At 52.3% G+C, this 27896-nt stretch overlaps 1 protein-coding gene across 4 annotated transcripts; it reads left to right on the top strand.

Annotated features, from left to right (window-relative positions):
- Positions 1762–27735, top strand: SCNN1A (sodium channel epithelial 1 alpha subunit). Of its 4 annotated transcripts, none has more exons than XM_018048602.1 (13): positions 1762–1963; positions 4057–4417; positions 12167–12434; positions 13847–14040; positions 19128–19231; positions 19979–20142; positions 20569–20667; positions 20863–20980; positions 25071–25149; positions 25271–25328; positions 25458–25513; positions 25883–25958; positions 26339–27735. In XM_018048602.1, the coding sequence occupies exons 2-13, from the start codon at positions 4062–4064 to the stop codon at positions 26717–26719; spliced, it is 1953 nt and encodes a 650-aa protein (XP_017904091.1). In that variant the 5' UTR covers positions 1762–1963; positions 4057–4061; the 3' UTR covers positions 26720–27735. The 4 variants fall into 4 exon arrangements, with proteins under 4 accessions (XP_017904091.1, XP_017904090.1, XP_017904089.1 ...); XM_018048601.1 differs by lacking the exon at positions 1762–1963 and adding an exon at positions 1976–3389; XM_018048600.1 differs by lacking the exon at positions 1762–1963 and adding an exon at positions 3373–3893.

A 27896-nucleotide genomic window follows, 5' to 3' on the forward strand; every position in this document is an offset into this window, starting at 1 on the left:
AATGGCAATCCACTCCAGCTTCTTGCCTGGAAAATCCCATGGATGGAGAAGCCTGATAGGCTATAGTCCATGGGGTCGCAAAGAGTTGGACACGACTGAGTGACTTCACTTTCACTTTCAATATTCACATATATATATTTACATGTATACACACACAACACACACACGTACCACATCTTATTAAACCAATTGTCTGTTGATGGGCACTTGGGTTGTTTCCGTGTCTTGCTTACTGTAAACAGTGCTGCTATGAACCTTAGGGTGCACGTATGAATGGCACCCCACTCCAGTACTCTTGCCTGGAAAATCCCATGGACGGAGGAGCCTGGTAGGCTACAGTCCATGGGGTCACAAAGAGTCGGACACAACTGAGTGATGACACCTTATGTTTTCAAATTAGTTTTTGTCTTTACTGGATACACGCTCAGGAGTGGGATTGCTGGATCTTATGGTATCTCTTTTTTTAGGTTTTTAAGGAACCTCCATACTGGCTATATGCAGAGCGAGCTGGAAAGGATATTTGCAACCTCCTGGGGCTGCCTTAAACACTCCACCCTCCTGCTCTCTCCTTGAGAAGCCTGGGCCCCACAGTGGTAAAGTGTCATTTAGAAAGTAATTAATTAATGAATTTGGCTGCACTGGGTGTTATGTACTTGGGATCTTTGACCTTCATTGTGGCATTCGGATTCTTTTTTCAGTTGCAGCGTGTGAGGTCTTTAGTTACGGCATGCAAACACTAAGCTGTGGTGTGTGGGGTCGAACTTGGACCCTCTGCTTTGGGAGCTCAGAGGCAGGGAAGTCCTGAGTGTCATTTCTGAAGTCACATAGTTTAAAAGTAAAAATGGCAGTCATAGAATAATGACTATAACATGGTCCCATTTATGGAAAAGCTATATATTTTGTTTTCTAAAAATACATGGAAGTCTACAAAAGCACCCAGAAAAGATACAGATGGACACAAATGGCAGTGGCGGCCAGAGTCGAGGGGTGGGAACGGGATGGGACTGAGCGAGGCTTTCGTTGATCTGCAAACTTCTGTGTTATTGGAAAACTGTGTTGTGAGGAAAATGTGTTCAGGATTTTTTTTCTCTGCACCTTAAAAGATAATATTTAAAACAGAGCTCTGACATAAGCACAGGCCTCAGGTTTCTGGTTTTTTTCCACCAGAACGAGCTTGCTCTGGCCCATTCCAGATCTGGAATGCTGCTGTCTCTAAGCTGCCACACCTCGGCAGGTGCTTCGGGGACACTGGGCTCGCTCCCTGGCTCAGCCCAGACCGGGCCTCAGGATCCTGCTCACTGAGGCTTTGAAGGAAAAACTATTTGCCTTGCGGCCTTGGGCCAGTGACTGGATTTCAGGCATCAACCGGTAAACAGACGTGGCAGGGACGTGCCTCTCTGAACCTCTGAGATGGGACAGGCAGGGTGCTGGCTACCCCTTCTCTTGGTAGGATGTCCTTTGGGAAGGTGGGGATGGTAGACAGAGCTTCTCATGGAGCCTGGGAGACAGTCCAGGACCCAGATGGCTGGTGGGAATATGCGAACCTGCCTGACTTTCAAAACCAGGTGCAGGGGAGCCCCAGTTCCCCACGAGACTGCGGCTGGTCTGTCTCGGGGTGTGTGGCAAAAGCCCTAAGCAGATAACCCCCCACTTGCCGAAGAAGAATTCTGCTTCTGTTCTTCACGCTACTGTTGTTTGGTTTTGTGTCCACAGAAAACTGGTCTGTCTTTTCGGAGGGTACTTTCTTCAACTGGAAAATGAAGAAAAAGCCAGCCTTTCCCTTCTCCACAGAAGGGTCCCCTAAGGCGCTGGGGAAAGGCATGCGGTGGGTTTGGAATCCTGATTGACAGCAACTCTCACTTTAAGAGGCCACGGAGACCAGCCACAGACGGGAGCCTTCGTTTGTTTCGCAAGACCCAGCTGAGATGCCGCCTTCTCCGAGAAGTCTTCCTGAATCTCCTGGGTTAGTGCCTCTCCCTCCCTCCTCACCCCCAGGGTCCCTCAGCACTTGGCTCCCCTCTCTGTTCCGAGGATCCTTGTCTTATGACTTCATGACCTCGAGGGCCTGTCTTCTCCTATCCAGCTGCATCCAGGCTCAGGCCGGGCCTGTCTGCATGTCCCAGCCCGCCTCCTCCCGGAGGCGGGAGGAGCCAGTGGCTACCTCCTGCAGGATCACAGTGCAGACCTCTGGCCTGGGTGTATGCTTGGGTCTCTGTGCCTTCTGAGCCCTTCTCTGATCCCTCCCCCTTTTCCTACTTGGTCCTTCACTCTCTTGCTGGGTTGTCTGGGGCAGAGATTTTGAGGAAAACCACAGCCCCCACGTTGAGCTTTTCCTTCCTTCCAGGGTTGGTGCAGCCTTGGGCCAGGCTCAGCTTCTCTCTCCCCACTCTCTTCACGGCCAAATCCCTCCTGCCTCCTCGGTGCCCACTATCCCTGGGCTCCGAGGCTCTGCCTAAGTGCCCTGGTGGCCCCTCTTCTCTGAGCACACATTCCAGCAACCCCGTGACCACAACTGGGGACATTCCTGGCCCGGCAGCCGATGGTGTAAAAAGGAACAGAATGTCCCAGGGCCCCGCCCAGCCCCCAGCTCCACCTGGGCCCCTCCCTGGGCTGGACAGGCTCAGGGTGGGGGTGAGGGGTCAAGAGGGCAGGACCAGCTGGGAGAGGCAGAGGGGTGCTCCTGGGCGAGGTTGGGAGGTAGTCACACCTTAGTGAGCAGGGAGGAAGCCTGCAGGCCTTGTCTCCTTCTTCTCCAAGGCCTAGAAGTGAGGCTGACCCAGGGGTGCCCTTGGAAGGATTCCCTGGGGAGGGGCCCTGGTTCTTGGAAGCCCACTGGGGGCAGTCCCTGCCCCTGCCTCTCCCCCAGTGGTTGGGGAGGGGGACTCCTTTCGGGGCTGGCTCCCTCCTCTTCACCCCCCTTCTCTGCCTGTCCTCCATCCCTCCCTCCCGGTCCTTCCTCCTCCCCTCCATCCACCCACTTCCACTATCTGGCCTTCCCTGTTCTCCTGGTCCCCACACCTTAGTCTCACTCATCCTGACTTGTCCTTTTTCCTTGCTTTGCCCTCCTGTCTTTGCGTTCAGCATCACCTCCTGGTTCCAGACCTCCATCCCTCGCCTGCCTTCTTGTCTCCCGGTCTCCCTGCCTACTGGCTCCCCAGGACTCCCAGCCCTGACTTTTCTTCTGCCCCACCGTCTTGCTTTTCCAGTCCGGGTGCTGCAGGTCACCTGCCCTCAGGAGCCCTCCTCCCTCGGGAGAGCTCTCAACTCTGACTCCTCCTTGGCCCCTCCTCCTGCCCGGCTCACCTTTAATTGAGATGCTAATGAGGCTTCTGCCGCTTCCATCCTGTGCGGGCGGGCGGGCTCCCTGGTCTGGCTGCTGCACCTGTCAGGTGAGGGGGAGGAGAGGCTGGGCTGCCAGATTCAACTGGAAAGGAACCAGTCCCAGTCCAGCCACAACCTGGGATTGGGAAGCAGGAGGCAGCCCAGACCTCTTGGAGCCCAGCCGTCCCTGGGGCCGAGAGGGAGTCAGGTCACAGCCCGAGGTCAGGCCCGGGGACCAGAAGGGAGAGTCCAGACTGCAGGGGAGAGGGGGTCAGGAGAGGAAGAGGGGCAAGATCACAGAGCCTGACACCTGGAGAGGAAACAGGCAAGGAAGAGAGCCGAGAGACCCAAAGAGAAGTGAAAGGCAGAGAGAGGGACAGAAAGAGAGAGACGGAGACAGAGAGAAGCTAAGACGCAGATATTGGAGGAAGAAGACCAAAGACAGAGATTGACTTTCAAGAGGAGACAGAAAAGGAGAGTCTAGGACAGAAACCAAAGAGAGTCTTATCAGGGAGGCAGAGAGGCCACTCAGGGGAGGCTTGGCTCCAGCTCTTGTGACCAGACTCTGGCAGGTCAGCAGGCTCCCGGGGACGGGGCCCGGGGAGGAAGGGGAGAAAGTGGGCAAGAGGTGGGAGGAGAGTGGGATGAGGGCACGGGCCCCAGGTGATGAGGATGGAGGAGGCACCCAGAGCCCAGAACTCAGCCCAGCCCCTCGCCCTCCCCGACCCCACCAAGGGCTCATGAAGGGAGACAAGCGTGAGGAGCTGGGGCCGGGCCCCGAGCCTTCGGGCCCCCTGCCGCCCACGGAGGAGGAGGAGGCCCTGCTTGAGTTCCACCGCTCCTACCGGGAGCTCTTCGAGTTCTTCTGCAATAATACCACCATCCACGGCGCCATCCGCCTGGTGTGCTCGCAGCACAACCGCATGAAGACGGTCTTCTGGGCTGTGCTCTGGCTCTGCACCTTCGGCATGATGTACTGGCAGTTCGGCCAGCTCTTCGGAGAGTACTTCAGCTACCCCGTCAGCCTCAACATCAACCTCAACTCGGACAAGCTCATCTTCCCCGCCGTCTCCATCTGCACCCTAAACCCCTACAGGTAACCCGAGTCAGACGTCCCTCTGGGCAGGAGACGTGATGGGCCGGCCGTTCTGCCCAGGGAAGACTTCCTAGTGCCTGAGCCTTCTCCAGAGCAGGCTTGTTGTACCGACAGTCTCCTCCTCCACCCCTTCATCCTCCCGAAAGTGGGAGGGAGTGCTGATGAGGTCGAGATGCTGATAAGTTCAGAAGAGCAGGGTAGGAATCAGCCCCTCCTCCTTATCATGAGATGAATCTGATGGAGATCCTGCAATGAGATGACTGCAGGTGTGGAGGGGGGCAGTGGTGGTGGTGGTGGGAGCTGGCTGGGACTGGGCCCTGGCAGGGTGGTCTGGGTTGAGAAGGGCAGTTTGTGTTAGAGAAAGCAAAGTGGGGGAGCAGTGGTGATGGAGCTCTCCATGAGCCTTGAGGTGGGGTTGGGGGGGGTTAGTGGGGGTGTAGTCCCAGAGCCAGGACAGCAGGACAGGATGGAAGCTGCCCTGGCCAGGCTGTTCCTCCAGAGGCCCAGGTGGCCCTGTTGCGCTGTGCAGTCCACCTGTCCAGGTGCACTGTTTGGGTGTGTCCTGAAGTTTTGGGTTTCACCAGCGTTCTTTGCCAATTTTCGGTTTGCAAGCCAGAGTGGGTGGTGGTAACCATGGAGAAGACCGGAGGGCAGGGTTGGGTGTTTACACACACCTTTCCTGTGTCACACCTTGGTACACCTCCGGCAGGCCAGATACGGCTCTAGGCACCCAGCGAATGGGCTCATCAATAATTCCTACAATCGTTGCTGAAGGCCAAGTACTCTGCTAGGTACTGAAAGATAAGATGGAAGAGATAGGCATATAAACAAATAACCTCAGCACACTGTGACAGGTACCATAAAAACTGTGAGCTAGAGTCAGAGTGTAAGGTTTATGAGTGAGTGTGAATGTGATCGCACGAATGTGTGTGAGCAAACAAATGAGGTGTGCGTGCAATTGCGAGTGACTGGGATTGGTCACATATCAGGGGTGGTGTGGTCTGTTGTGTCCGGAGGTGTGTCATGAGCTGCTCAGGGTTGGGACATCCTGTCCTACAGAGAAAACACTGCTCTGCCACTTCACTGATAAACTCCTGTATGAGGCCCAGGTTAAGAGGCCAGTTACTGAGAAGCTGCTTCACGCACCAGACCACCGGACGCAGTTAAGGACGCAGTTGAGAACTCCTCGGGCAGCTCCTTTAATTCTTCCAACAATCCTCCGAGGCAGATATTGTTATTATTCCTGGGTTACACTTAAGGAAACTGGGCAGAGAGAGCTAAGGCACAAGGTCAGAGACTCCACTGTGACTTTCCCTGTTTGTGGTGGTTGTTGTTCAGTCACCAAGTCGTGTCTGACTCTGCAATCCCATGAGTTGCAGCACCCCAGGCTTGCCTGTCCTTCACTATCTCCCTGAGCTTGCTCAAACTCATGTCCATTGAGTCAGTGATGTCATCCAACCATCTCATCCTCTGTTGCCCACTTCTCCTGCCTTCAATCTTTCCCAGTATCGGGGTCTTTTCCACCCTGTTTGCTTGCTTGCAAACCCCTGCCTCTTCTTAATTCCCAAAATGTGAATGTGGAATAATGGAGTTTCTGCTCAGATGTTATATCTCATTTCTTTTTCGTTTGTTTGGGGTTTTTTTTTGTTTGTTTGTTTTGTGCAGCATGTAGGATCTTAGTTCCCTGATCAGGGATCAAACCCACACCCCTGTATTGGAAGCACAGAGTGTTAACCACTGGACCACCAAGGAAGTCCCTGCATCTCATTTCTGAGCCTGTCTTATTCCCTCTCTCAGCCTTCTTTCTCTTTCCCTGGTGCCTGCGGCTTTGCTTCTCTTCTTCCCAACCTCAGAGCTCCCAGCCCTCTTCCTTCCCCTACTTCCCCCACCCTCATTCCCTGGGGCAGAGGGGAGGGGAGGGCAGGCAAGCATGAGGAACTAGCCAATAGTAGGCTCTCAATAAAGACTGGTTGAAAGATACGGGTGAGAGATGGACAGTGCAAGGTTAATCTGTTGAGGCCTGTTTATTTTTCAAGGTTCCGCAGGGTGCAAGGCCCTGGGTAGTAGACGAAAACGCCCCAGGGAATGAAAACTAGAGCCCTGGCCTCTGGGGCTTGCAGGCTGGGAGGCAGGTGTTCTCACCAATTAAAACTCCCTCCTGCAGGAGTTAGTGGGAAGACACCCAGCACCCTGGATAGGAGGGGAGTCAGAGAAGGCTCCTCAAAGCCGGGGAAGGATATGGAGCCCCTACTATGTGCTCGATCCTGCACTGGGAGTTCTCTAAGCACTACCTCATTTAATCTTGACAGGCCCATGGAGACAGGCATTATTATTTCTATTTTGCAGATGAGGAAGTGGAGGTGAAGTAACTGAGCAGGGTCAAACAGCAAGTAATAATGAAAAACAACAACGAGAACTCTGGCGGTCCAATGGTTAAGACTCCACACTTGCAATGCAGAGGATGCCAGTTCAATTCCTGGTCAGGGAACTAGGACCTCACATGCCATAGGGTGTGGCCAAAAATAAAAAAAAAAGAAAGAAAAAAACACCAATGATAATGGCTAACACACATGGTACTTAATATGTGCCAGACAAAAAAAATTTATATTAATCAAATGATTTAATTTTCATAACAGATCACTTATGTAGATACCAGTATTGCTCCCATTTTATAGATGAGGAAACTGAGGCCCAGAGAAGTTAAGTAATTGCTTAAGTTCATACAGGGAACTGGTGGTGAAACAGATTCAAAAATTCGTCGCCCCCCCATCACATAGAAGCCAGTGAATCTAGGGTCAGTAGCTGAGTCGAAGACCAAGTATGTTTGCTTTCAAAGGTCTTTCTCCCATTGCAGTTTAAGAAGGGGCCAGGCAAAGGCATCCAGGGTTGGGGGCTAGTGGGAGCCCGTGGGGGAGCAGCAGGAGTCCAGAGGGAGGGAGAGAAGAGAAGGGAAGGATCCGGGTTATTGGTTCCTGTTCCAGGAGAGGGGCAGGGGTGGGTGCACAGGTTGATGTAGCCTGGTGGGTGGGGACCTGCGTGTGACTCATGCTGCTAGCTGGCGTGGGTGCTGGAGGCAGAGGCAAGATAGGTGACTCGGACTGGGAAGCAGGGAGGGGGTGGAAGTCGTGGAAGAGATAAAGGAGCTTGTGAGATAACTGGAGGCAAAGTCAGCCCAGGTGCCCAACTGCACGTGGCAGGAGTGTGGCCAGCAGAGGGGGAGGGGTATTCTGGGCTGTTCTTAACTTCCAGGAAAGGGGATAAGGCTGAAGACCTTCATACTAAGAAGGAGGTGTTGAGAGTCCAATGTGAAAGGTCAGCCACAACGATCCCCAGACCCTTTCTGGTTAACAAAGGGCTCTTTTCACCCAAGAGAGGGGGCCAGACAAAGCCACATCAATAGCAAACAGAGCCCAAGAGCATATTTTTTTCATTCAATCCTGCGGGGGGACTGAGGCTGGTTTTAAGGAAGAGTGTGGCATTCTTGGACAGCAAAGAAGGTCATGGAATCTTCCTTCCCCTCAGAGAGCTACACTGAGGGAGGGGAAGGCTCTGAGCCATGTCATTCAACCTTGACCCTGGGGGGGACCCTGCACTGCCCCCCACTCCCCCCACAGGATCTGGAAAGCAGGCTTTGCATTGGCAGGACTGGGAGGGACAAAAAGCCCAGACTCTTAGAGCTGGGACCCCCTCCCCCTGCCACCCCCACCAGCGATGGACTCCTTTGTGTCAGGAATGTCACTTATCTCTGCAGCAACTGCTGATGGAAAGTTCTTCCTTAGGTAAAGCTGCAGCTTGCTGCTACTGCTAAGTTGCTTCAGTCGTGTCCGACTATGTGCGACCCCATGGACGGCAGCCCACCAGACTCCCCCGTCCCTGGGATTCTCCAGGCAAGAACACTGGAGTGGGTTGCCATTTCCTTCTCCAATGCATGAAAGTGAAAAGTGAAAGTGAAGTTGTTCAGTCGTGTCCTACTCTTTGCTACCCCATGGACTGCACCCTACCAGGCTCCTCCATCCATGGAATTTTCCTGGCAAGAGTACTGGAGTGGAGTGCCATTACCTTCTCTGAAAGCTGCAGCTTACCTCACTGTAACTTCTGCCCTCCGGCCCTGGTTCTGTCTTCGGAGCAGCTCTAAAGACCATCTCCTCCTTCTTTACCCAGTGGTCATCAGTTCAGGGGCTCCAAGGACAGCAGTCACCAGGCTGTCTTTTCGGCATCCATTATCATGATCTGACCTTCGTCACAGGCTTACTGGATAAGGAGAAAACTACCAGCTCAGAGTTGGAGGAGAAGACAGAGGCTCTGAGAAACGTACAGGTTTTGCAAAAGTCACCCAACTGTTTAGGTGGATGAATCAGAACTGGAATCTGGTCTTCGGCTCCACTTTAAAAAAAAAATTAATTCATTCATTTTTGGCTACACTTGGTCATCGCTGCCATGTGCGGGCTTTTTCTAGTTGTGGAGAATAGGGGTGCAGGCTTCGCATTGCCGTGGCTTCTCTTGCTGTGGAGCACCATCTCTAGGTGCGTGAGCTTCAGTCCTTGTGGCGCACAGGCTAAGTTGCTCAGCCCCATGTGGGATTTTCCCCTACCAGAGATCCAGCCCGTGTTCCCTGCATCGGCAGGTGGATTCTCAACCACTGGATCATCAGGGAAATCCCTCTGCTTCTGTTAAGATCACAAAGTCACAGGGCAGTTGAGTGGCAGGCTCTCCTGTCTCCTCAGCTTTCTCTTCTCCAACAATAGGTTACTATTATTTTACTATTATTGTTCTTATTAAAGAACAGTTGTGACCATAAAAACAATAGCTGCAGTCAGACAGTACTCACTCTGCCAGCTCTTTTTCTCACTGTGTTTCTCATATGTTAATTCACTTAATCCTTATGACCACGAAGGTTAAGTGGTGAGGCTACGAAATGATCCTGGGAAGCTGATTAGAACTCAGTTCCTATAACTTTTACTGCTTTTTTTATTTTTAACTTTTAATGTTATATTGGAGTATAGCTGATTAACAATGTTGTGATAGTTTCAGTTGCACAGCAGAGCAACTCAGCCATACATACACATGTATCCATTCTCCCCCAAACTCCTCTCCCATCCTGCCTGCCCCATAACACTGGGCAGAGTTCCCCGTGCTATATAGTAGGTTCTCGTTGGTTCTTGGGAGCCTGGTGGGCTGCCGTCTCTGGGGTTGCACAGAGTCGGACACGACTAAAGCGACTTAGCAGCAGCAGCAGCTGTTCTTTTAATGACCAATAACAGACAAATCTCCAAATGCCAAACACACGCCTTCGACCTGAGCTGCATTTCTCCCCTATGAGAGGTTGAGGGGCAGCCTGCTAGACTTTTATGAGGGAGATGGTGGCTGAGGACTGTGAGGTTTGGACTCGGCACATGAAGACCACCATGTGTGTGTGTGGTGGCTGCTCAGTCTTGTCTGACTCTTTGTGACCCCATGGACACAAAGGCTCCTCTGTCCATGGGATTCTCCAGGCAAGGATACTTGACTGGGTAGCCATTCCCTTCTCCAGAGGATCTTCCCAACCCAGGGATCGAACCCAGGTCTCCTGCATTACAGGCAGATTCTTTACCATTTGAGCCACCAGGGATTGTTCTCCATATCAGTGGTCCATTTTAGACTCCCGCCAGCAGCAGTTTCGGATGCTCCACATTCTCACCAACACTTGATGTCATCAGTCTCTTCGTTTGAGCCTCAGTTCAGTTCAGTTCAGTTCAGTTGCCCAGTTGTGTCCGACTCTTTGCGACCCCATGAATCGCAACACACCAGGCCTCCCTGTCCATCATCAACGCTCGGAGTTCACTGAGACTGTCCATCTGGTCAGTGTGGATGTTAAATGGTACCTCATTATGGTGTTAATTTACATTTGAGTACTAATGATGCTGAGTGCCTTTTCATGTGTTTAGTGACCATTTGAATATTTGAGGGGTTCCTTTTTAAAACCATGTCATTTTCTTTTTGATTTGTAAGAAATTTTTATATTTCAGGATTTCTTCTTTAGATATTTTTTATTCTAATGAATTTTGCCTACCCCTAGGTTGTGAAGGTATCTTTGATGTTTCCTTTTATAATCTTTATGGTTCTGAATTTTTTGTTTGGGTTGCTTGACTTAATTTTTGTATACAGACTAAGGTAGAGGTTGAGGTCCTTTCTTTCTTCCCCCCCTTTTTTCATACAATATCCAGCATCATCTTTTTTTAAAACTTATTTTCCTCATTGAGCTTGAACAGGTGCTTTGGTCAAAAATCAGGTTGACTATATATATATTTGAGTTTATTTCTGGACTCTATTCTGTCCCATTGATCTTTTTATCCTTACATAAGCACTACACTGTTTTGATTACCATGGCTTTACAGTCTTAAAGTTAGGTAGAGTAAGCACTCCAACTTTGCTCTTCTTTTCCAAACTTGTTTTGGCCATTCTAGATTTTTGCATTTCCAAAGCAATCTTAGAATTGACCCGTCAATTTCTGCAAAAATGTCTGCTGGAATTTTGATAGGGCTTGGCTTGAATCTGGGCTTCCCGGGTGGTTCAGTGGTAATGAACCTGCCTGCAATGCAGGAGATTTAGGTTCAACCCCTGAGTCCGGAAGATCTCCTGGAGAAGAAAATGGCAACCCACTCTGGTATTCTTGCCTGGAAAATTCCATGACAGAGGGGCCTGGTGGGCTACAATCCTAGGGTCAAAGAGTCCCACACAACTTCTCCACTGAGCACATATGCACGGCTTGAATCTAGGGAGCAATCTGGAAGGTGGCATAGGAGTTCCCGATCTACTAACGTCTGCAGCTCCTTTTATTTTGGTCTTTGATTTATTTCAGCAGGATTTTCAGTGTACAGGTCTTATACACCTTTTATCAGATTTACTCCCAGTATTTGATGTTGTTTATGCTATTTAATATGGTGCTCTTATTTCATTTTCCATTTTTTTGATCGCTAGCATGCAGAAACATTTTTTGCATATTGGTTTTGTATCCCGCAACCCTGTTTATTTATCGGTCCTAGGTGTTTGTTTTGTTTTGGTAGAGTCTATCCCTAAGGCCCTGCTACTTTGCCTGCTACTTTCATGATGGAGATGATACAGGCTCTGTATTGAGAAGGAATGTGAGGATTCATACTGGACAGTGTTTTTTGAGCCCCACCTGAAACTCCCTAAAACTGAGTCTTTGGTGTAGGAGGGCGGGGAAAGGAGAGCGTGTGGTATCGGTATTTTTAAAGTTCCTCGGAAGGTTCTAGAAGTGCAGTTGAGAGTCCCTGATTTAGAAAGTGTCAAGTAGCAGACGGTCAAAGGCCACCCTCGCCGAGAGGTGGCAGATGGCCCATGCACCTCGGGTCCGTGAGAGTGTCTGGGCCTTGCCGGCCCACCCCTTCTCCTGCCTTGGGAAATGGCAGACAAGTTCCGGGTTGCCTTCCAGGCCAGGGCGAGTGGGAAGAGAGCACCTCCCGTCTCTCCCTAACGAGAAACATGTGGCAATAAATGCCGTCCCCGCCGGGGCTCACTGTCGCCTCCAATCACCAGGAGGACACACCTGTCTCCGCTCCCCTACCCTCGCCCCAGAGATAGCCCTGTAGACCCCAGAGCTATGCCCCGCAGACTTCTCTGGACTGAACTGATCTCACCCGTTACAGACGGGGAAACTGAGGCACGGGAGATGGTGGCGTGGGAGGGGGGGCGAGGATTGTTACCAGGCCGCCACCTCCTAGTCCGACCATTTGCCATCGCCTCTTCCAGGTACAAGGAAATTCAAGAGGAGCTGGAGGACCTGGACCGCATCACGGAGCAGACACTGTTCGACCTGTACAAGTACAACGCCTCCCACACCCTAGTGGCCCACGCCCGCTCCCGCCGAGACCTGCGGGAGCCGCTGCCGCACCCTCTGCAGCGCCTGCCCATCCCGGCTCCGCCCCACGCGGCCCGCAGAGTCCGCCGCGCCGGCTCCAGCGTGCGGGACAACAACCCCCAGGTGAACAGGAAGGACTGGAAGATCGGCTTCCAGCTGGTAAGGCTCCGCCACCGCCCCGCTACCGCCCCGCCCCGCCCCCGCCCGGAGGCCCCGCCCCCTCCCCGCCCCTGCGCGCCGCAGTCGGCTCAGCTCCCCGTCCTCTGCGGCCCGCCTTCGCTGCCACTGATACGAGGCGGGAGTCCGCGCGCTAGCAAAATAAATAGGCTACATACAAGAATAAATTTGAAAATTAAAATTAAATAACGTCTCTGTGGGCACCAGCTTGTGGAGGCTCCTCGCTGGGGGCCTTTATGGGGGAGCGTTTATGGGGATGGGAAGTCAGATCTACTGTGGAAATGCTCTTTCTGAATTCTGATCCCCAGTGTGGGACTCACTTGGGACCTTCCAGGGTGATGGGGCATTGGGGCTCCGGCAGGCCCAAGACAGAGGATTGTTGTTTAGTCGCTCAGTTGTATCTGACTCTTGGCGACCTCTTAGACTGTAGTTCACCAGGCTCCTCTGTCTATGGGATTTCCCAGGCAAGAATATTGGAGTGGGTTGGCATTCCCTTCTCCAGGGGATCTTCTCGACCCAGGGGTCCAACCCAGGTCTCCTACATTGATAGGCAGATTTTTTACCACTGAGCCACCAGGGAAGCCCATATCTATCTATCTATCTATCTATCTATCTATCCTCTCTCTTAAGCCTCCCTCCCATCTCCATTTATTTTTTTAGTTTTCTTGCTATCGTCTCCCTATTCTGTCTTGGGCTTCCGCGGTGGCTCCCTGGTGGCTCAGACGATAAAGAATTTGCCTGCAATGCGGGAGACCTAGGTTCAATCCTGGGTCAGGAAGATCCCCTGGAGGAGGGCATGGCAACCCACTCTAGTATTCTAGCCTGGAGAATCCCCATGGACAGAGGAGCCTAGCAGGCTATAGTCCATGGGGTCGCAAAGAGTCTTACACAACTGAGCAACTAAGCGCACACACCCATATATACATATACATATATATATATATTTATGGCTGATTCATGTTGTATGGCAGAAACCAACACAATATTGTAGAGAAATTATCCGCCAATTAAAATAAAAATAATAATAAAGATTAAAAAAGGGGGAGCGAAGCAGAGAGATGGTACCCAGAGACCAGGGTTCCAGTCCCCCCTTTGATACTGGGACAAACTGCTTGATCCCTCACAGTATTCCCATCTGTGAAATGGGGAGAGTAATCTTTGCTTCACCCTCCTCAGAAGCTGCATAAATGACCCCAAGGTGTGTGCAGCTCCCAGTCTCCTCTATCAATCCTGTGCTCTCCAGGTCTGCTGTCTTCCAGGCTTCGGCTTCTCGCAGCCTGGCTCCCCGCCCTTGTCTATCAGTCTTTAGGACCCCAGACCATTCATTGCTTGACCTTGCCCCCCCCTGCTTACCCTTGCTGCTGGTCCTCTGATGCTCTGGTCTCTGTGTCCAGTGCAACCAGAACAAATCGGACTGCTTCTACCAGACATACTCGTCAGGGGTGGATGCTGTGAGGGAGTGGTACCGCTTCCACTATATCAACATTCTGTCCAGACGGAGACAGGACACCTCTCCCTCGCTGGAGGAGGACGTGCTGGGCAAATTCATCTTCACCTGCCGCTTCAACCAGGACTCCTGCAATGAGGCGTGAGTCCTTCCCTGCCTCCAGGCTTCCCGCTCTGCCCACCGCCCCCACCCCCGGTCTCCGGTCTCCTTTGCTGGACCATCCTGAGACCCAGCATGGAAGGCACCCTGAAGTGCTGGTTGAATAACTGAATGCCTGCAGGTGGGGAGAAAGGGAAAGTATTGACCTCAGGTCTAAACCTCTGCCTGGGGAATGGCCCTGCGGGCCATGTGTGGCTCCCTGCTCCCTGGGTCTGCGGAAGTGTCAGATGGGAGCTTTGAGAAGGCCGGGCTTGAAGTCTGGCTTTGAGAAACCAAGGACTGAAGCATGGCTCCCTGTTTTGCTGAGGCCTCTTTCTCACTGGCATCAAACTCGAGAATGCCTGGAAGGTCATCTGGTCCCCTGCTCCGCTGGCTCAGATAATGCAGGCAGCAGTGGGGGGCGGATACAGCATGGACTGAATCAGGGACTAACCCTCAGCTCCTGCTCTGGCTCTGTTTCTTCTGGATCAGGTGACTCTGGGCATTTCACTCCACTCTTCAGAGCCTATTTCTTTGTTTATGAAATGGAGGGAAATGAGATTCTTTCAGTGTTCATTGAACCAATATTTTTGACTGTCTGGACTATGTGCCAGTCACTGTTCTGGGCATTTGGGATACATCAAAGAAGAAGAAAAATATCCTTGCCCTTCTGACACTTTTTCTTTCTTTGACCACACTTGGTGGCATGCAGGAGGATCTTGGTTCCCTGAGCCATGCCCCCTGTACTGGCATCTCAGAGTCTTAACCACTGGACCACTGGGGAATTCCCTTGACTCTTATTCTTAAGCAATGAAGTTGATAACATCTGTCTTCGAGTGCATGAGATAAGGAGTTTGAGGGCACTTTATACACTGCAGTGAGTTGTGGGTCTCATTGTTGGTGGGAAGTGACTGTCACGCAGGTGAAGTGACTTGCCTTAGGACACCAGGCCGGCCAGAGCCTAGGGTCCCCCTCACAATACTGCACTGCCCGCCTGGCATTCTCTCAGTCACATCTCCTGTCATGATGTCCTTGCAAAGAGGTCATGGCTGCTGCCAGCTCTCTGAGGGCTGTGGAGGGGAGGAGGCTAGGAGTAAGGGAGGTCCCCTTCTGTAGCCGCTGCTCACCCCCACCTTCCCCTCCGTATTCCTTGAAGTTCAGGCATTGTCTCCCTGCCTCTACCCGGCTGAGGAAGGGCCTGAGGCAGCATCTCCACCCCACAGGGACCCTGTCCCTTCCTTGTCCCTGACGACTGTCGGCAGGGCCAGGTGTCACCTGCTTCTGCACCCCACCCCCGCCTGGAGCACACACTCTGCCCGCACACACCTTTGCTCCTGTCTTGGGTTTGTGTGTTTGTTTGAGGACAAGTGAGGCAGGAGCAGCACCTGAGCCTGTGGCAGCCCACAGCTGCCACCGAGTGGCTCTGTCACCGTCTTGCTTTGCCCGCCCCAGGCTCCCGCCTTCTCATCAATGGAAAGTCCATAGTTCATCTCAGTCTTGACACTTAGGTCACTTCCTCACTTCAGAGCCCCATCGACTCTCCCCAGGGTTATCATAACCCCCTAATCTGTCTCTCCACCTCTCGAGCCTCCCTTTATTCTGAGACCACAGGAAGCTTTATTCTTCAGCCTTCTGACCGCACTTCGCTGCAGTTAACTATTCCAGACAGTCCTGTGTGAAATCCGTCAGTGGCTCTCTGGCCTTCGGGATCGAGTTGAAGTTCTTTATCATGGCTTTCTCAGCCCTCTCCTACTCTGTATTCAATTCTCTTGCCTCTCTCTCTATGATCTTTTCTTTAATAACAGCTTTATTGAGTTGTACATCGCATACCACAAAATTCATCCTTTGAATGGATATAATTCAGTAGTTTTTACTATATTTACAGAATTGTGCAACTATTAACACTGTCTAATTTTAGAATGTTTTCCTGTCTCCCTATGTTGTCCCCTCCTCCAAGCCTTGGGAACCTCTAATCTACTAACCACTGTCTCTATGGATTGCCTGCCGGGGACATTTCATATAAATGGAATCACATAATATATGGTCTTTTGTGACTGGCTTCTTTCACTTAGTAATGTTTATCCATGTTGCAGCATGTATCAGTAATTCCTGCTTTTCTTTCTGTTTTTTTTTAACTGCATCACAAGGCAAATCTTAGTTCTCTAACCAAGGATCCAGCCCTGGTTCCCCCTGCAGTGGCAGTGTGTAGCCCTGACCACTGGACCGCCAGGGAAGTCCCCCAGTTCATGTCTCTTTTTCACTAAATAGTTTTCAATTGGATGCTTATGCCACATTGAGTTTATCTATGCTTTGTGGATGAACATTTGGGTGTCTTTCACTTTCCGGCTCTTATGAATAATGCTGAATGCTGCTATGAATGCTGTACACATGTGTGTATGGATGTATGTTTTCATTTCTCTTAGGTAGATACCTAGGAGTGGAACTGCTGGGTCATATAGTAATTATATATTTAATATTTAGAGGAGCGTCAGACTGTTTTCCAGGTATCTGTGCCATTTTACATTCCTACCTGCAGTGTGTGAGGGCTGCAAATTCTCAACATCCTTGCCTTGTTATATCTGTCATTTTGTCTTATTGATTCCCTATACCCTTTTTTTTTTTGGCTGCACCATGAGGCTTGTCGTATCTAGCCCCAACTAGAGACTGAACATGGGCCTACAACTGTGAAAGTGCTGAGGGCCACTGGATCACCAGGGAAATCCCTGATTTCCTATACTCTTAATAGAAAATTTATATAGCCCTTACTCAGTGCTAAGCACTGTTCTGCTGCTACTGATGCTAAGTCGCTTCAGTCGTATCCGACTGACTCTGTGCGACCCAGAGATGGAGGCCCACCAGGCTCCGCCGTCCCTGGGATTCTCCAGGCAAGAACACTGGAGTGGGTTGCCATTTCCTTCTCCAGTGCATGAAAGTGAAAAGTGAAAGTGAAGTCGCTCAGTCGTGTCTGACTCTTAGCCACCCCATGGACTGTAGCCTACCAGGCTCCTCCATCCATGGGATTTTCCAGGCAAGAGTACTGGAGTGGGTTGCCATTGCCTTCTCCGAAGCACTGTTCTAGGTGTCATTTAATCCTCCTAGAATCCCTATGAAGTCAGTACTAGTATCATCCCCATTTTACAGATGAGGAAACTGCGACATAAAGAGATCAGTGCTTGGGCTGGTCCCCCAGCTCACAGTCGTTAGAGCTGGGGTTCAAGTCCAAGTGGCTTTGCCCTGGAGTCCGTACTCTTCACCGTCATGTTACACTGCTTCTCATACACCCTCGTAATGCACTCAATGTGTTTCTCTTTGTACGTGTTTTTACCAAGTGTGTGTGTAATGTGGACGTAAATGGTGTTGTATGATGTATCTCATGTTGCCCTTCACTTTTTAAACTAAGCTCTGTGAGTTTAAGATTCATCTGTGGTCTGCTCTATGGATTCCACCTGCTGCAGACAGCCCGTGGTGTCCCTGTCCCCTCCCCTCTGAGCAGGGCTCCCAGGCCTCTTCCTCTTTTGTCCCTCCCTGAGCACAGCCTGAGCTCTGGAAATGCTGCCATCCTAGCTCTTCCCAGAATGTGCGCTAGTACTTCACACCCTGAGCCTCTGCTTTTTGAGGCCAATGGACTATTCCAGATCATTGAGCTCCATTTCTTTGTTTTATAGACGAGGACAGTGAGCTTAAGGAAAATGGTTTGCTTAAGGCTGTATAGTCATCGCCCCCCACTCCTCGTCTCTGTCCAGCCTTCTTACCTCCCCTACTTCTCTTCCTTCCTCCTCTACCACCCTCAGCCCAAAGACCTGTCCCCCTCTTCTCCCTGCTGCCCCCATGGCTGGGGAGTTAGAACAGATACCCCCTGTTGGCTGGGGAGTTCAGTTCAGTTGCTTAGTCGTGTCTGACTCTTTGCAACCCCATGGACTGCAGCACAAGAGGCTTCCCTCTCAATCACCAACTTCCGGAGCTTGCTCAAACTCATGTTCATTGAGTCGGTGATGCCATCCAACCATCTCACCCTCTGTCATCCCCTTCTCCTCCTGCCTTTAATCTTTCCCAGCTTCAGGGTCTTTTCCAATGAGTCAGTTCTTCGAATCAGGTGGCCAAAGTACTGGAGTTTCAGCTTCAGCATCAATCCTTCCAATGTATATTCAAGACTGATTTCCTTTAGGATTGACTGATTGGATCTCCTTGCAGACCAACGGACTCTGAAGAGTCTTCTCCAGCACCACAGTTCAAAAGCAAAAATTGTTCGGTGCTCAGTTTTTTTATAGTCCAACTCTCACATTCATACATGACTACTGGAAAAACCATAGCTTAGAGTTAGATAACCCCTGTTCCCATGTGGGCTCTGGCTGCAGTCTGCACAGCCTCCCCATTGGGGGACATGTGATTTGCTATCAAATCATGTTCCTATTGTAGCAACACAAATCTGGGACTCCTTTCTGTCTGTTCCCGAGCCTGTCCCAGCCCTGCTTTGGACCTCCCAGTGGGAGGCATGCTGTTGCAAGACCTGTTCCTGCCCTTGGATCTGACCTTCCTGGTCTCACTGTCTTGCCCCTGCCCCCTACCACTTCCTTTCTCTTCCGTTCATTCATCAACTATTTGTTCTCGATCTCCTGTATCTCCTACATGCCAAGAAACATGCCATTAACCCAGAGATGATTCAGCCATGAAGGAGATTTGTTTCCTGTCCTCAAGGAAATTGTAATCTGAATGGGGAAGTAAGATGTAGACGTGTGAGAAGCCAGGGATGCTGCAAGAATTCATAATGTAGTGCGGCACCGAGAGGGGAGAGGCCACAAGGCCAGTGAGGTCGGGGGGCCTGGGGGAAGCAGCCTGGGTGAGAGGTAGCTGACCTGGGCCTGAGCCCCATCTCATGCTTGCTGCTTGTGTCAGCTTGGGCAGCTACTTGACCTCTCCGAGCCCACGCTTCCTCTCTTGTGAAGTGGGGATGATGCCTAGTGAGAGGGCCTGGGTGAGGCTCCAGCACCAGGTCCACACATAGTAGGTGATCAGGAAACAAAGGGCTCTGAAAGTGCTCCCCCTGACCCCTGCACCTTCCCTTCTGACCCCTCTCTCTCTCTTCTGAATAGGAATTACTCTCACTTCCACCACCCGATGTACGGAAACTGCTACACTTTCAACGACAAGAACAGCTCCAACCTCTGGATGTCCTCCATGCCCGGGGTCAACAACGGTGCGCTGTCCCGAACCCAGCCCCAGCCCCGGCCCCCGCCCCGGCCCCGGCCCCGGCCCCGGCCCCGGCCCCCGCCCCGGCCCCCCCGGCCCCGGCCCCCCCGGCCCCGGCCCCCCCGGCCCCGGCCCCGGCCCCCCCGGCCCCGGCCCCGGCCCCGGCCCCGGCCCCTCTGCTGCCCTGTGTGCCCGCATCTACCTGCCTTGAGCTCCTGTCCTAGAAACGCTCCAGGCCTCTCTGCAGTACGCCCATCTGTATCCTGGAAAATCCTCTTTGCTTTTTCTCCCCTCTGGGTACCATGTATTCCATCCCAGGTGTGATAGGAATCCTGTCCTGGCTCTGGCTGGCCCTGCACCCCAAATCCAGCTCGTGCATGTGCGTGCTTGGTCACTAAGTCATGTCTGACTCTTTGCGACATCATGGGCTGTAGCCCGTCAGACTCCTCTGTCCATGGAATTCCTAGGCCAGACTGCTGGAGTGGGTTGCCATTTCCTTCTCCAGGGGATCTTCCTGACCCAGAGATCGAACACATGTCTCCTGCATTGGCAGGTGGCTTCTTTACCACTGAACCACCAGGGAAGGCCCCCGGATTCAGCTCAGGGGTTGCCAAATCCATTTGGAGGTCTTCCTGAACTTGCTGCCCTGGGAGGCTTAGAGACTAGGCAGGGTGGGATGATGGGTTTCCACACCCTGATGCTTCTCTCAACCAATGTGCCCTGCCCCTGGCTCTGTTCCCCACGTTCCTCCCAGGCCTGTCCCTGACACTGCGCACAGAGCAAAATGACTTCATCCCACTGCTGTCCACGGTGACCGGGGCCCGGGTGATGGTGCATGAACGGGATGAGCCTGCCTTTATGGATGATGCTGGCTTTAATCTGCGGCCTGGCGTGGAGACCTCCATCAGCATGAGTAAGGCAAGGATGCTGACTGGGAGACCTGGGGAGGACCCCAGATGAGGGGCAGAGAGAGGGCTTGGAGGGTGACAGCTAGAGGGCCAGAAGAAGTTGTGATGGGTGAGCTTCGAGCATGTAGCAGTCTTCAGGAGCAGAAATCTGGGGCGAGGGGCCGGCCAGGTTGAGTGTCCGTTAGGAAGTAGCTTTCTGAGGAGTACACGTGGGATGAGAATACCAAGAAGGGGTTCGGAACATGCTGAGGGTTCCAGGGGATGCTCCAGGCCCAGCGTCCTGGGAAGTAGCCCTGGGGGCATGTTGTGAAATGACCAGGCACGTGGGAGAGATGGTGGAGGACATACAGCCAGGGACTGAGGGAAGACTGTGGTTAGGAAGAGGCCTGGACCACTTGCTCTAACCTCTGACCGCTTGGTGACTCTGGATTCTTAGGAAGCCCTGGACAGACTTGGGGGTGACTATGGCGACTGCACCAAGAATGGCAGCGAGGTCCCGGTGGAGAACCTTTACAATACCAAGTACACACAGCAGGTGAGGCCCAGCCTGTTTCCATGGCAACCGTCTCCCAGCCGTAGCCAGCAGGTGTGCGTAATGGGCGATGGGAGCAGTGGAGTGAGAGGTGGAGGCACACTGGGGGGGCTGATTTGTCCTCCCCTCCCTTGCCATCTGGGGCTGTGGGGGGTGGGCAGGCCTGACCCCGTCCCCCTTCGTGCTCCCCTCCTCCAGGTGTGCATCCATTCGTGCTTCCAGGAGAGCATGATCAAGGAGTGTGGCTGTGCCTACATCTTCTACCCACGGCCCGAAGGCGTAGAGTTCTGTGACTACAAGAAGCATAATTCTTGGGGTGAGACTGCGGGAGGCCGGCGCCCGCTCCCACCTGAGCCCAGGACTATCCCAGGAGCCCTGCACTCTCAGCACCCCCACTGTGGCTTCCAGCTCCCACGTCCTCCAGCCAGTTCTCCCACCGACTCCTGTTTCCCGGTGGATGCTGCCCTGTCCATTTTCCTCTCACTCTGTCTGTCTTCCCTGTTCCTCCCTCACCGTTTTTCTCTCTCTCTTGACTTCTGTGTGTTTATAATCGGATGTCCCCATTTAAAAATAACTTATGGGACTTCCCTGGTGGTCCAGTGGTTAAGAATCCACCTTGCAAAGAAGGGGACGCAGGTTTGATCCCTGGTCAGGGAGCTATGATCCCACATGCTGCAGAGGGACTGCACCCGTGAACCGTAACTAGAGAATCCGTGAGCCGAAAGGAAAAATTAAGACCTGACCCAGCCAAATAATTAAATAAGCAAATAAATATTTTTTAAAAAATAAAAATAACTTGCAGCAAAAGGAAAGAAGAGCACGTGAGGAAGATCTCCCTGGGTTCCTTGCTCTGCAGGTAGCATCCTGCTCACTCCCTAGGGTACCAGCAGGGCTGTTGCTGGGCGCTGGTGAGACAGTGCTGGGTGCAGGAAGAAAAGACTAGAAATTGTGTGAATCTGCCTCATTCCCTAACACCTTCCAGTTTATGTATGTTTTATCATGGACGTAATATATAGCAGTTCAATAGGAGCAGGTGTATCATTTAGAAATGACTTGTGGAAGAATTAAAACATTAAAACTAGAGGAGAGCACAGTCAAAAGAATCTGGAAGACACTAGACTCCCCTCCTGGCCCTGGTCTAGGAGCAGATCAATCTCTTTTCCTTTTCTTTACAGCTGAGTTATTCAGCAGGGAAGCTGAGAGGGAAAGAAAGTCCCCAGCAAGAGAACACAGAACATAGAGGGCAGACATAGAATACACAGCGCGGGCGTCCTTGGTCCACACCCCCTTATCTGGCCTAGCCGACCCCTCCGAGGGCTCAGGGCAGGGACACAGTGGACTCCAGGGTGGAGAGCAGCCTCCGTCTGTGCATCTCTCCGCCTGCTTTCTCTCCTGGTGCTATTCTCTCATCCTCCCCCGACCCATGCCCTGTAGTCTCGGCCTCTGATTTCTGGCTTTCTGGCCTTGGAGAATCACAGCGCATCCGAGCTGGAGGGAAGCTCAGAGGCTGTCTTGCCTGATGGGCCCCTTTCTCAGACGAGTAAGCTGAGGCCCAGAGGGAGGACAGGATGTCCCAGGACATGCGGAGCAGGCACTCTGCCCACTGTTCCCCGGGCCCCAACACGCTGATTGCTAGGTGGTTGTGAGTTTGAAAAAGATCCTTGAGAGAAAAATGACCTTGCTGTTTGCTAGAAGCTGTGAGGATGAGGGAGAGAAACCCGGCTAAAGATACAATCTGCTGAGCTTCCTAAGGACCGCTTGCTCCCCAGCCTAATTGCTTCCCAGTCTTTCTAATTAAAGATTAATTCTGTGATTAATTATATAAACCCTGGTATTCAGAGGGATTTGGGTCAGAAATGAAGAAGGACCTGGGTGACTGAAAGTATCACAAATAACAAAAAAACCTTACCTAGAACCTGGGAAGAGGGGTGAAGGGGGAAGCTGTGGTCCCATTGAAAGTGAAAGTGAAACTCGCTCATTCACGTCCTACTCTTTGTGACCCCATGGACTGTATAGTCCATGGAACTCTCCATGCCAGAATACCGGAGTGGGTAGCCTAGCTGTTCCCTTCTCCAGGGGATCTTCCCAACCCAGGGATCGAACCCAGGTCCCCTGTATTGCAGGCAGATTCTTTACCAGCTGAGCTACAAAAGAAGCCCAAGAATACTGGAGTGGGTAGCCTATCCCTTCTCCAGCGGATCTTCCCGAACCAGGAATCAAACTGCGGTCTCCTGCATTGCAGGTGGATTCTTCACCAACTGGCCTATCAGGAAAGCCCTTAAAAGTGAAAGCCTCCCAGTCGTGTCTGACTCTTTGCGACCCCATGGACTATACAGTCTATGGAATTCTCCAGGCCAGAATGCCGGAGTGGGTAGCTCTTTCCCACTCCAGGGCATCTTCCCAACCCAGGGATCAAACCCAGGTCTCCCGCATTGCAGGCGGATTCCTTACCAGCTGTGCGACAAGGGAAGCCCATGGTCCCATTATTCTTTTTTGGTAACAGGTGTGCTGAGATAATTCATTTCCTGGGTAACTCACTCATTGACAGTGGACAGTGCAATTTTAGTATTGTGTGTGCCTAGTCACTCAGTTGTGTCCGACTCTCTGTGATCCCATGACCTGTAGCCCTTCAGGTTCCTCTGTCCATGGAGATTCTCCAGGCAGTACAGTTTTAGGTTTTTTGCACAGTCGTGGAACTGTGTGACAATTGTTGCAATCAGTTTAGAACCTTCTCACCACTCCAAAAAAAAAAAAAAATTGTACCTATAGTGGTCTCCAAGCTTGCCATTCCCTGTATCCACAGGCCCTCCCCCTCCCCCACCCCCTACCCCGGCCCCTCAGAACCACTCAGCTACTTTCTGTCTACTATAGATTTGCCTCTCCTGGACATTTCATAGAGCACAATATGTGATCCTTTGTGATTGGCTTCTTGTACTTAGCGTTAATATTTTCAAGGTTCATCCACCTGGTATCAGGTGTTCATCTACCTGGTATCAGGGCTTCCCTGGTGGCTCAGCTGGTAAAGAATCTGCCTGCAATGTGGGAGACCTGGGTTGGGAAGATGCCCTGGAGAAGGGAAAGGCTACCCATTCCAGTATTCTGGCCTGGGAAATTCCATGGACTACAGCCCATGGGGTTGCAAAGAGTTGACTGAGTGACTTTCACTTTCACTTTCCACCTGGTAGCATATATCAGTACTTCATTCCTTTTTATGGCTGAATAATATTCATTGTATGGATAGACCGCATGTTGTTTATCCATTTATCAATTAATGGACCTTTGGGTTGTTTCCCCTTTTTAGCTGTTGGGAACAATGGTGCTGTGAACATTTGTGTACAAGTTTTTGTGTGGTCAGTGTTCTCAGTTCTCTGGGGTGTGGAATTGCTGGGCCATTTAGTAGGTTTAGGGTTTCCCCAATGGGTCAGTGCATAAAGAATTTGTGGGCAATGCAGGAGACGAAGGGGACACGGGTTTGATCCCTGGGTTGGGGAGATCTCCTGGAGAAGGGCATGACAACCCATTCCAGTATTCTTGCCTGGGAAATCCAATGGACAGAGGAGCTGGGTAGGCTAGAATAAGACCCAGCGGAGCAACTGGGCACACATGTGTGTAGTATAGTATTTTATGTTTAATCTTTTGAGGAACTGCCAGACTATTTTCCACAACAGAGGCACCAATTTATATTCCCAGCAGTGATGAGTTCCAATTTCTTCATGTCCTCATCGACACTTGTCATTGTCCTTTTTCACTATAGACATCTTGGTGGTGGTGGTTTAGTCTCTAAGTCGTGTCCAACTCTTCATGATCCCATGGACTATAGCCCACCAGGCTCCTCTATCCGTGGGATTTCCCAGGCAAGAACACTGCAGTGGGTTGCCATTTCATCTCCAATAGCCATCTTAGCGGGTGTGAAGTGGTAGCTCATTGTGGTTTAATTTCATTATTCTTATACAAAGACTGTTCCCACTTTTCTTTTTCACTTTTCAACGTTTGCCTGTATCCGGAATTTGCCTGCAATGTGGGAGACCCATGTTCAATCCCTGGGTTGGGAAGATCCCCTGGAGAAGGAATGGCAACCTGTTCCAGTATTCTTGCTTGGAGAGTCCCATGGACAGGGAAGCATGGGTGGCTATAGTCCATTGAGGTGGCAAAGAGTTGGACCCATGACTGAGCGACTAACACTTTCACTTTAACAAAGGTGTAATCTGTTGGTTTTATTTTTCGCTGGACTTGGCTTTATTAAGCCATTTCTTAAACATGCTCTGGTGCTGTCACTCAGGAGCCCTTCCTGTTTTGCTCCATAATACTCTTGTGCACTGGGTGTCAGGGGTCTTGGGAGACCTGGAGGGTGTGGATGGAGAAGGTGGAGGGGGCCTAGGAAAATGAGCACCTCTCTGCACCCGCAGGCTACTGCTACTATAAGCTCCAGGATGCCTTCTCCTCAGACCGCCTGGGCTGTTTCACCAAGTGCCGGAAGCCATGCAGGTGAGCATCCCCTCCTGGAGCCCAGGTTGGTCGTCTGGGTACCACAGAGGATCCTTGGTCCAGCTTTGAATGGGAGAGCCCCACCCCTACCCCCCTCACTGAGCACCTTCTCCATCCCCAGTGTGACCATCTACAAGCTCTCTGCCAGTTACTCACAGTGGCCCTCCGTGACATCCCAGGTAGTGTATGTGTGTGTAGCACTGCGGTCTTCCCTGGGCATATGTGTATGCGTGTGTTTGACCCCATCCCCAGCTCTGTAAGCCTGAAGAGTACGGGGGTGACCCCACTGACACCTCACCCCCTCCCAGGACTGGGTCTTCCAGATGCTGTCCCGACAGAACAACTACACCATCAAGAACAAAAGGTCAGTCCTATCCTGGTCCTGGGCTTCCCTGCCTGCTGATGCAGGAGACTCGGGTTTGATCCCTGGGGTGGGAGGATCCCCTGGAGAAGGAAATGGCAACCTCTCCAGGGCTCTTGCCTGGAGAATTCCATGGAAAGAGGAGCCCAGCGGGCTCCAGTCCATGGGGTTCCAAAAGAGTCGGACACGGCTGAGTGACTAAACAGTAACAATAATTCCTTTCCCTGGGTCCCAGCCCTGGGAAAGGAATCTGTGGGAGGGAAAGCAGACCCAGGAAGAGGGATGGGTACAGCTGATTGGAGGAGAGTGGTTTTGAGCAGCAGAGAAATTAACCCTGGGCCGTCTCTTCCCACCCTCTCCCCCACTCCAAAGGGATGGAGTTGCCAAACTCAACATCTTCTTCAAGGAGCTGAACTACAAATCTAATTCTGAGTCTCCCTCAGTCACGGTGCGTCCTGCCCCACCGAGCCTGGGATTCTCTGCGGGCGGGGGGTCTTAGTCAGGGGGCTGTCCATGAACACAGGGGATTACCTCTGTGGGGCCTGAGGGTTTGGGCCTCAAAGGTGGGGGACCAAGGAAGGGGAGAGGGTGAGCATTAGAAGGGTGGAAGGAGGGCTGGGTGATGGGGAGAAACCTCTCGAGACAGGCCTGGGTGTCAGCCATCCCCATGGTGGCCTCATTCTTGGTTTTCCCTGGAAGAAACCAGCCAGCAGTCCTGTGCTCCCAGAGGAGGGGAGCAGAGGCCAGGGGCCCTGGGGTCAGGCGAGGCCAAGTGGAGTGGAGAATGGGCTCCCTGCCAAGTACTCAGCGTGCGTCTCTCCCTCACAGATGGTCACCCTCCTGTCCAACCTGGGCAGCCAGTGGAGCCTGTGGTTCGGCTCCTCCGTGCTGTCCGTGGTGGAGATGGCTGAGTTCATCTTTGACCTCCTGGTTATCACCTTCCTCATGCTGCTCCGGAGGTTCCGAAGCCGATACTGGTCCCCAGGCCGAGGGGGCAGGGGCACCCAGGAGGTGGCCTCCACTCCAGCCACCTCCCTCCCCTCCAGTTCCTGCCCCTACCAGGCTTCTTCCTCTTCATCCCCGCCGGACCCTGCCATCTCCCCGGCCTTGTCAGCCCCTCCACCTGCCTACTCCACCCTGGGTCCCCACCCAGCTCCGTCAGGCTTGGCAGAGGCCAGCGCCTCTGCCCACGCGCCAGGGGAGCCCTGAGAGGGAAGGACGGTGTCCCCTCCCCAAGGCAGGCACTTCCTTTGGTGGGAGGGACCCAGCCTTGGCAGGATTCAAGAATGTTTGGTGGCTTCCTCTCAGAGCTGCCCAGCTGCCCCTGGTGTGTGCGTGGGTGGCGGGGGGATGAAGCAGGATGGATAGGGGGCTGCGGAAATTGCCTGGAGACCCCCTGCCAGCATCACCCCGGTTCCCCCGCTGGTCTTGCCTCGAGAACACTTTGCTCTCCCCCACCCCCAGTGCAGCCAAGTCCTCTTATCCCTTGGATCAGCCAAGCCAAACTTGGATCTTTGACAAACAATTTTCCTAGGAAACAACTGACGACCAGAACAAAACATAGACAAGGGCACACAAAGGCGTGTGTGGTTTCCTTCCTAAAGATGGCTGGATTCGGCCCCAGAATGGCCCTCCACACCGCCTTCCAGTGACACAGGCGTTTGCTCTTCTTCTTGAACTGGGGTGGGGAACCCCACCCCAAAAGCCCCCTCAGTTAGTTGCTAGGCAATTCTGTTTGCCTGACTCCCAGGGCAGGAACTGGGGCAGCCCAGTGTAGTGAAGACCTGGATTCCCAGTCAGCCTCACTACCCTATCCCCCCACGGAGCCTCGCCCAGCGCCTCTGCCCTGTGTCCTTGTCTTTCGTAACTCTGCATATTTGCTCAAGCTATCTCCTTCACCTGGAAGCCTCCCCCATCTGCTGGAGAACTCCTAAGCATCCCTGAGAACCCTGCTCGGATACCGTTACTTCTGTGAAGGCTTCTTCCCCAACCTGTCTACCCCAGATCTTACCACTTCCCTCTCCCGTGGACTCCCATCACACACCATCACATCCGTGGAAGTGCTGACGCTGCATTTAATTTTCCTCTTCATTTGTGTCTGTGTTCCCAGCATGACTGAGCTCACTGTGGTTAGGGATTGAGTCTTGTTCATTCCTGTATCCTCACAGTCTAGCCCAGTGTCCCACTTGGAGCAAGTAGGCAGGTACTTAATAAATATTATTGCATAAAGAATGCCTGGAGGGACTTCCGTGGGTCGGGGAACTAACATCCCCCTGCCATAGGGCGTGGCCTAAAAGAAAATGTCTGGAGAGCTGCATGGCACCATGAGGGGGCCAGGGAGTGGGTGCAAGTCCCACAGTTCTGGGTTGGGGAGTGGGGCACAGGA

The sequence above is a fragment of the Capra hircus genome, chromosome 5, assembly GCF_001704415.2.
Source record: "Capra hircus breed San Clemente chromosome 5, ASM170441v1, whole genome shotgun sequence".
NCBI lineage: Eukaryota > Metazoa > Chordata > Mammalia > Artiodactyla > Bovidae > Capra > Capra hircus.

What these genes read in the sequence shown, in the direction of transcription:
- SCNN1A (XM_018048599.1), top strand. Translation starts at nt 3,966, where the DNA reads ATGAGGGCACGGGCCCCAGGTGATGAGGATGGAGGAGGCACCCAGAGC. An exon ending in TGCACCCTAAACCCCTACAG is followed by an intron (nt 4,418 to 12,166) that starts GTAACCCGAGTC and finishes CGCCTCTTCCAG; the next exon opens with GTACAAGGAAATTCAAGAGG. An exon ending in CAGGACTCCTGCAATGAGGC is followed by an intron (nt 14,041 to 19,127) that starts GTGAGTCCTTCC and finishes TCTTCTGAATAG; the next exon opens with GAATTACTCTCACTTCCACC.